At 23.6% G+C, this 7,699-nt stretch overlaps 2 protein-coding genes across 5 annotated transcripts in view; both read left to right on the top strand.

Annotated features, from left to right (window-relative positions):
- LOC102679083 (E3 ubiquitin-protein ligase SMURF1) overlaps positions 1-2,745 on the top strand; it is a 7,083-nt gene extending 4,338 nt beyond the window's left edge. Inside the window, exons 11-13 of the mRNA XM_006625008.2 lie at positions 62-544; positions 600-790; positions 864-2,745. Coding sequence (XP_006625071.1) covers positions 62-544; positions 600-787 — 671 coding nt within the window. The 3' untranslated portion in view covers positions 788-790; positions 864-2,745. The remainder of the gene's footprint in view (positions 1-61; positions 545-599; positions 791-863) is intronic.
- A 2,340-nt stretch (positions 2,746-5,085) lies between these two features.
- The window catches only part of LOC102678696 (THO complex subunit 1), a 3,209-nt gene continuing 595 nt past the window's right edge, over positions 5,086-7,699 (top strand). The window contains exons 1-8 of one of the 4 annotated variants that reach the window (XM_006625005.1): positions 5,086-5,242; positions 5,330-6,022; positions 6,110-6,357; positions 6,509-6,535; positions 6,607-6,906; positions 6,982-7,131; positions 7,214-7,361; positions 7,453-7,686. In XM_006625005.1, coding sequence (XP_006625068.1) covers positions 5,207-5,242; positions 5,330-6,022; positions 6,110-6,357; positions 6,509-6,535; positions 6,607-6,906; positions 6,982-7,131; positions 7,214-7,361; positions 7,453-7,686 — 1,836 coding nt within the window. In that variant the 5' untranslated portion in view covers positions 5,086-5,206. Of the gene's footprint in view, positions 5,243-5,329; positions 6,023-6,109; positions 6,358-6,508; positions 6,536-6,606; positions 6,907-6,981; positions 7,132-7,213; positions 7,362-7,449; positions 7,687-7,699 lie in introns of all 4 variants that reach the window. The other 3 variants (XM_006625004.1, XM_006625007.1, XM_006625006.1) reach the window with 3 other exon arrangements.

Raw genomic sequence — 7,699 nt, 5'->3', positions numbered from 1 at the left:
AAAAAAAAAAAAAAAAAAAAAAAAAAACAATAATTATATATAATTTTTATTAAAAATTGTTAAAATATTGTTTTATTAATTAGAGAAAATAGTATAGATGGAGTATTAGATGCTACATTTTCAGTAGAACATAGTAGTTTTGGAGTGTTAAAAAATCATGAACTTAAGCCAGGTGGTAAAGACATTCCTGTAACTGAGGAAAATAAAAAAGAATATGTTCGTTTATACGTAAACTATCGCTTTATGCGAGGAATTGAACAACAATTCTTGGCATTACAAAAAGGATTCCATGAATTAATTCCACCTCAACTATTAAGACCTTTTGATGAAAGAGAATTAGAATTGGTCATTGGTGGTTTAGGAACTATCGATATTAATGATTGGAAGATGCATACACGATTGAAACATTGTACACCTGATACACCAGTAGTAAAATGGTTTTGGCAAATAGTGGAATCTTATGGAGAAGAAATGCGAGCTCGATTACTTCAATTTGTTACTGGAAGTTCTCGAGTTCCTTTGCAAGGTTTCAAAGCTTTACAAGGTAAATAATCGAATTAATAGTTATTTCATTTTTATAATAATATATATTTTTATAGGATCTACAGGAGCCGCTGGTCCACGATTATTTACAATTCATGCTGTTGATGCGCCAAGTGAAAATTTACCAAAAGCGCATACCTGTTTCAATAGAATAGATATTCCAGAAAGTTATCCAAGTTATCAAAAAATGCTTGATAAACTTACACAAGCAGTTGAAGAAACTTGTGGTTTCGCTGTTGAATAATAGGTAAAACAGTGATATTAATTCATTGATATAATGTATTTTTTTTATATTTTATTGAAATTGCATATTTTAATAGGAAATATTTGTCGACAAATTCTACTGTCGTTAAATTAAAAATAAACTTTTGAAGTACCAAGAGACGTTATGTATGAGAATATGCAAAGAGCTAGTATTATAAAATGAAAATGTTAATACGTAAAATGTCAGAAATAATCTGACAATGTTTTGTACAAATGATAAAATGGCCTTGATGGTTATAATGACTTCTAAGTGATTGTCGATTGGTACATTATGTGAACACTCTTGTGATTTACACACTTCGTCCATGAAGATTTTAATGAATGGTTCCTCAGAAGTTTTGATTATATTGGTCTTTAACTATTTATTATTCAATGACTGATAGAGATGTGCAAAAATTATAATTTCATTGAGGTAAATATTGATTGGCCTAAACTTTTATTTTATTTATATTAATCGCGTTTTCTATTTTAACTTTAGAATCAATAATTTACTTATTATTTAAGATCATCATCAAAGAATTAACTTTATTATTTTCGATAAAAAATATAAAAATCATGCATGCACAAATATGTATAGAAAATGAATTCTTTCATATAATGAAAAACATTGTTCAATCAAAATACACTCATGTTAATATTTTATCATGTTTAAATAAAAATATTAAAAAAAATAATAATAAAAAAAGCAAAAAATAAAACAATTATTTAAAAATTTCATAACAAATATCTACAATATTATCTGCAATGAATTTTAAGTCAATGGAACAATGTATTTCATTTTCGAAAGCTTTCAATTTCTGTTTATCAAATGTAATTACAATATGCACAGTCAATTAATTCTATATTAACAATTTTTAAAATAATAGAATTTAGTAATGAACTAAAAGTATATACTCAAATTCATGTTATTATAGTCAAATATTGATTAAAAGAGTAGTGTGTGCTGGGAATTTAGTATTTTATAATATATTATTTCAAATTAATATCATTGCAACTAAGAAAAAAATATAAAATTCGTATATACCATAAATATGCAAGTGTTTAAGATTCTATGAATAAATTTGATAAATATTTTTAATATTTAAATTCATGCTGATTTTTACATAATTAATTTTGATTAAATATCAATCATATTGATTCAAGATTATTAAACAAAATATTAAATTAATTTAATTAGAATTGAAATTAACGAAAAAAATATTTTTATCAGTTGTAAAGAAGAATGATATGAATAGTCTCAGTATTAAAAATTATTATCATTGGTATATGAACACTTGCTTCGAGGAACTTTGTAATGTAATTGGCAAATTTTATTGTTGCAGCACAATGAATTGTGCGAAAATTATTGTTGCTTGTTTAGAAACTAATAGTACCGAATGCGTTAACAATATGTAAATAGTATAATGTTTAATATAAAATTAACTCGAGCGTAAAATGTGTGAACCATATAATTGGTTTTTGCACGATAAAAACGCATCGGTTCTAACGTAGGCTAAATCGTGAATTGTGTACATTAGCTTTAATTTAAAAAAATTGAACACATATTTAAAGAAAGAGTTTATTCGATTAGTTTATGTAAAGTTAAAAGTTTTATTCGAATTGACTCTTTTTGTTATAGAAGACCACAAAATAATATCTATACTTTACTAGTTTTCAGTAAAGCATATAGAGAAAGACACTTATTTATCACAACAACTTATTCATTTAGTCTCTAGCATTTATTTTTATTGTAAAAAATATCTAATTGCTGATAGCACGAATCATTATTTTGTATTATTATTGCATTATTGTATTTTATTCTACACGTAACTGTGATCAAACATATCTAGAAAAAGAAGTAGTGGGAGACACTTATATAGTGAATTTATTTTAAATATATTTGTCTACTTATGCTTTTTTAAACATTTATATTAAAATGTGTTTTAATAATTTTATTTAAAAAAAAATCGTTGTATTTTATATTTAAATGTGCAAAAGTATCACCCGTTTTCGGTTTTGAAATACGGCCTGATTACTTTGCTCTCGCTTTTTGGAAAATTTTACTATTAATTTTATTAATTATCAATAAAATTGGTAATAAAACAATGGTAATATATTATTTCTTTAAATAATATTGAATGATATATAATAATAATAAAGCAATTATTTTATTTAAATGTAACAAATGTAAAAATGTAACAATGATGACTATCATTTAAATATTAATTAAATATAATACAGTATTAAAATTCATGAATAATATTGCTGATTTGAAAATATCGAATCATGCAATATTATTCGTATTTTTCTTATTTTGCTAATATTATATGATGCTAATAATAAGACTTAATTCAAATTTTTAAGAAGACTTAAATTTATCTTAAGATTTAAATTTATATACAATATTTTTTAAATTGAATTATTAAGCACAATAAGAGTCTCCCACAATTCTATTTTAAACTTTTTTTTAATTTTTATCATATCTGATGGGAATAAAGGCCTTAATAGTGCCTTGATATCAATGAAAAAAAATGACACAAATTTTATGCCCATCATATTTTGAAATAAAAAATAATATTGCATGCAATTTTAAGAAAAACAATTATTAATTTTGGAAATGATTTAAAAATGGTCATATGTGAATTTTATGAATATATGCATAGATTATTATAGAACAAATGACTTATAATTGAAAAAAAATAGAAAGGTCACCATTTAGAATAGAAAGGGCAAATATTGCCAAAAAAGTTTTAAATTATTCAAATCTTTAAATATTTATCACATCTTAGAAACATTTTTTAATTCATTATCTTTTGCTATTAATAACAAGAAAGCATATATATATATATATGTATATGTATATTGAAAATAATAAATTTTATAAATAAATTATCTATAAATCGATAATGCAATAAATAGTATCTTAAAAAATTTTCAATTATAAACATATTTTACACATGTTTAATCCAAAAGGATCTACATTTAATGTGAATCAGAAAAATTATTCACACTTTTAACTACATATCGCGATGTGCAATTAAATTTTGATTATTTTTTTATGTAATTCATTAATAAAAAATGCTTTTAAAGCCTTTCAACAGTCTAATTATACGAAATTTAGCAGGAGACAATATTAATATATAAGGTACAAAATTTTAAAATGATTTAATACATATCATATAAAATAATTGTCACTGCGATATAAAATTTCAAATGTGAACATAATTTTAATTAAATTCAATAATTATTAATAGTATCATGCATTACGGGTATAAATGCTCTCTTGAATTATATAAATGTTAAAGTTCATAATAAAAACATATGGTGACCGGATTTCAAATTCCAACTTAAGTACATTGTATACTGTGCTCGGCAATAATAGAATTTTATTCTATCAAATAGCAGGATATTTTGCTAATATATATCGATATTCATAAAAGAATAAATTTCCAAAGATTGAAGATAGAAATTTTGCTTTCTTCAAAAAATAAAAAAGGAAAATCTTGATAATGAGGAATCCTTTATTTATAAACGTGTACACGGATCTAAAAAAATTCTGTATTAATAAATTATGCGCGAAATTTTTAAGAAAATACGAATATGTTACACTGCAATTATTGTATTATTATTATTGCTATTATAATCATTGTTATCATTATTGCGCAAAATCTTCGAAACACAATTGTATATATATCTTTTCCTTTTGTATTTTGGATGAAATGTATATTTTAATAAAATATCCAAAGTATGAACTTTTTTAATTTCGTCTTTATATTCTATAACTAAAAATATATATTTCTTTTTTTTCTTTTTTGTTAATATGTATTTACTTTTTGTTAATATATTTTTTTTATTAAAAATTTGGAAAATTACTTTCAATTATGAAAAGATTATTTAAAAATTTGGATTTTTGGATATTTAATAAAATAATATTTATAAAATAAATAAAATATAGAAAATTTATTTCCTAAGTAATAATTTCTTTCGATTAGATATGTAAAATATTGAATAAAAATTTAATGTAATTTATTAGTATTTAAAAAAATTGATATTATAAATATTATAATAAATATTATAATAAATATATTATAAATAAAAATGACAAAAATATAAATATATGAAATAATAAATTATGAATATTATTTATTAAGTTATTTAAATCAATATAAATTTTTCTTTTTTAATATCTATTTAATATCGAAAATTATTAAATAATCTAGTGAATTTATCTAGTGACTTTATCTAGTAACATAATTTATTAAAAAATTGGTAGTATATAATACTATAATATTATAATATAGAGCATACTTCAATTTATTTGAAATCATAATAAATCTTGATGATTTATGTGATGTTTGATATGTAGTACAAGAAAATTATTTTATATTTAAAATAAGTTTCTGAAAATTTGTTTTATACAATGGCTATGTTCGAAGTATTGAGAAAAGAATATAGTGTAAGAATTATAATAAAACATAATTAATAATAAGTTGGAGATTATGTGATTTATGTATTTGAGTGATATTTTCATTTGCTTTTTTAGGATTATTTACAACAATGTTTTAAAGTATCAGATATACAGACATTTCAAAAGAAATGTACAGAACGGTGTACAAATGATAGTGATAGAAAAGCTGCTATTGATCAAGCATTAAGGGACACGCTTCTTGTAATATTATCTGAAAATGCATTGAACAACGTGCAATTACTTGAGACTTATATTACATTTTGTATTGAATTATGTAGAAAAGATTTAGCAACTGCAAGTATGCCAGTGATGCTTCTTGGAGATATATTTGATTCAATGACACTTGATAGATGTGAACAACTTTTTACTTTTGTTGAAAACAATGTAGTTGTGTGGAAAGAAGATTTGTTCTTTAGTGCTTGTAAAAATAATTTATTAAGAATGTGCAATGATTTACTTAGAAGATTATCTAGATCACAACAAACTGTATTTTGTGGAAGAATTCTTTTATTTTTAGCTAAATTTTTTCCTTTTTCTGAAAGATCTGGTCTTAATATTGTTAGTGAATTTAACTTAGAAAATCATACAGAATTTGGTTCTGAAAAATCAGAAGGAGATGATTTAGAACAAATAACTAAAGATGATGATAAATCAGAAACTAAAGTGCCAATTGATTATAATTTATATAGAAAATTTTGGGCACTTCAAGATTTTTTTAGAAATCCTAATCAATGTTATCAGAAAATGCACTGGAAAGTATTTTCAGCAGTAAGTTTAAATTTTTATATTAGTATAATTATATTTTTTGTCATAATCTTTATATATCTTTTATATTTTTTATATATAATTTTCCAGCATGCTTCAAGTGTGTTATCTGCATTTTCATCTTTTAAATTAGAAGAGCAACGTAATTATCCTTCAACATGCATTAAAGTTGATTCTTCTATAGAAGGATCCCATAAAGAAACTCCTTATTTTGCAAAATATTTGACAAATCAGAAATTATTGGAGTTACAATTATCTGATTCAAATTTCAGGCGATATGTATTATTGCAATTTCTCATTCTTTTCCAATATCTTAATAGCACTGTTAAATTTAAAGCGTAAGTATCTATAATTTATACATTTTTATATATTACAATTGTATTTTATTACAATTGAATTCACAATTCCTCTTGATAGAATTGCACATTTTTAAATAAATCATTAGTAAAATGACTTTGAAAGCTATAAAACGATGTTTGTTTTCCAAAGCTTCCTTGCCAGTGGCTATGAGACAAGGTCTGCTTTCCTTAAATAGTGTTTCAAGTTATCAATATCTCAGAGTCTCAATAACTTTTGTATTTTTTAAGTGAAACACATGAACTGAAGCCTGACCAAGTAGACTGGGTAAAAGCAACCACAGAGCAAGTGTATGCCTTATTGACAGAAACACCTCCTGATGGTCCTACATTTGCAGAAACTGTTAAAAATATATTAAAACGCGAAGAGCATTGGAATGCTTGGAAAAATGAAGGATGTCCAGCATTCAAAAAGCCAGCTCCAGATTCTAGCACTGATATAGAAGATTTAAGGAAACCAAAGAGACCAAAACGCAGAATTGGAGATGTTATTAGAGATGCTCAAACAGTTGGAAAATATCATATGGGAAAGTAAGCAATCATTTAAAAAAATTTATTATATTTTATTTTTATATTAAATATGCAATTTAATTTTATTATTTGTAGCCCAGAACTTACAAAATTATGGAATTTGTGTCCCAACAATCTTGAAGCATGTAAATCCAAAGAAAGAGATTTTCTTCCATCTTTAGAAACATACTTTGAAGAAGCTATTATGCAATTAGATCCTAATGCAATGGTAGAAGATGAATACAAGTAAATATTCTTATTACATATGTATTTCATATTATTAAATTTAATTAAAAAATTACATGTTGATTTATTTTATTTATTACAGGAAAGTAAATGATGGAAATTTCGGTTGGAGAGCATTAAGATTATTGGCTAGGCGTAGTCCTCATTTTTTTGTTCATGGGAATTATCCTATTAATAAACTTCCTGAATATTTAGAAACAATGATCAAAAAAATTGCTAAAGATCGTCCAGTAAGTATAACACTATTATTTTATTATTTCTATATTATGCTGTTATATATTAATGTCTAAATTTGAAAATGAATTTTAACTTTGAAAGCAGACACAATCAGATATAAAATTAGAAACGGAGGAGACTCCACCACCAGAAGCAAATGATCAGGAATTTAATGAAGATGTTCTTAAACAAGATAGTGAACAAGTTGAAACCGAAAATACCGATACAAAAGGACGAAAACTAACAAAAGTGACACCTGAAATGGTAGCGAGATTGTCAGAGATTTTGAAAAACGATTGGAAAAAATTAGCAACTAAATTTGGTTATACAAGTGAAGAAGTAAATAAATGTT

The sequence above is a fragment of the Apis dorsata genome, unplaced genomic scaffold (assembly GCF_000469605.1).
Source record: "Apis dorsata unplaced genomic scaffold, Apis dorsata 1.3 scaffold_1204, whole genome shotgun sequence".
In the NCBI taxonomy this organism is placed as follows: Eukaryota; Metazoa; Arthropoda; class Insecta; order Hymenoptera; family Apidae; genus Apis; species Apis dorsata.
The sequence above is the reverse complement of the archived record's forward strand: the minus strand, read 5'-3'. Positions and strand labels throughout refer to the sequence as shown.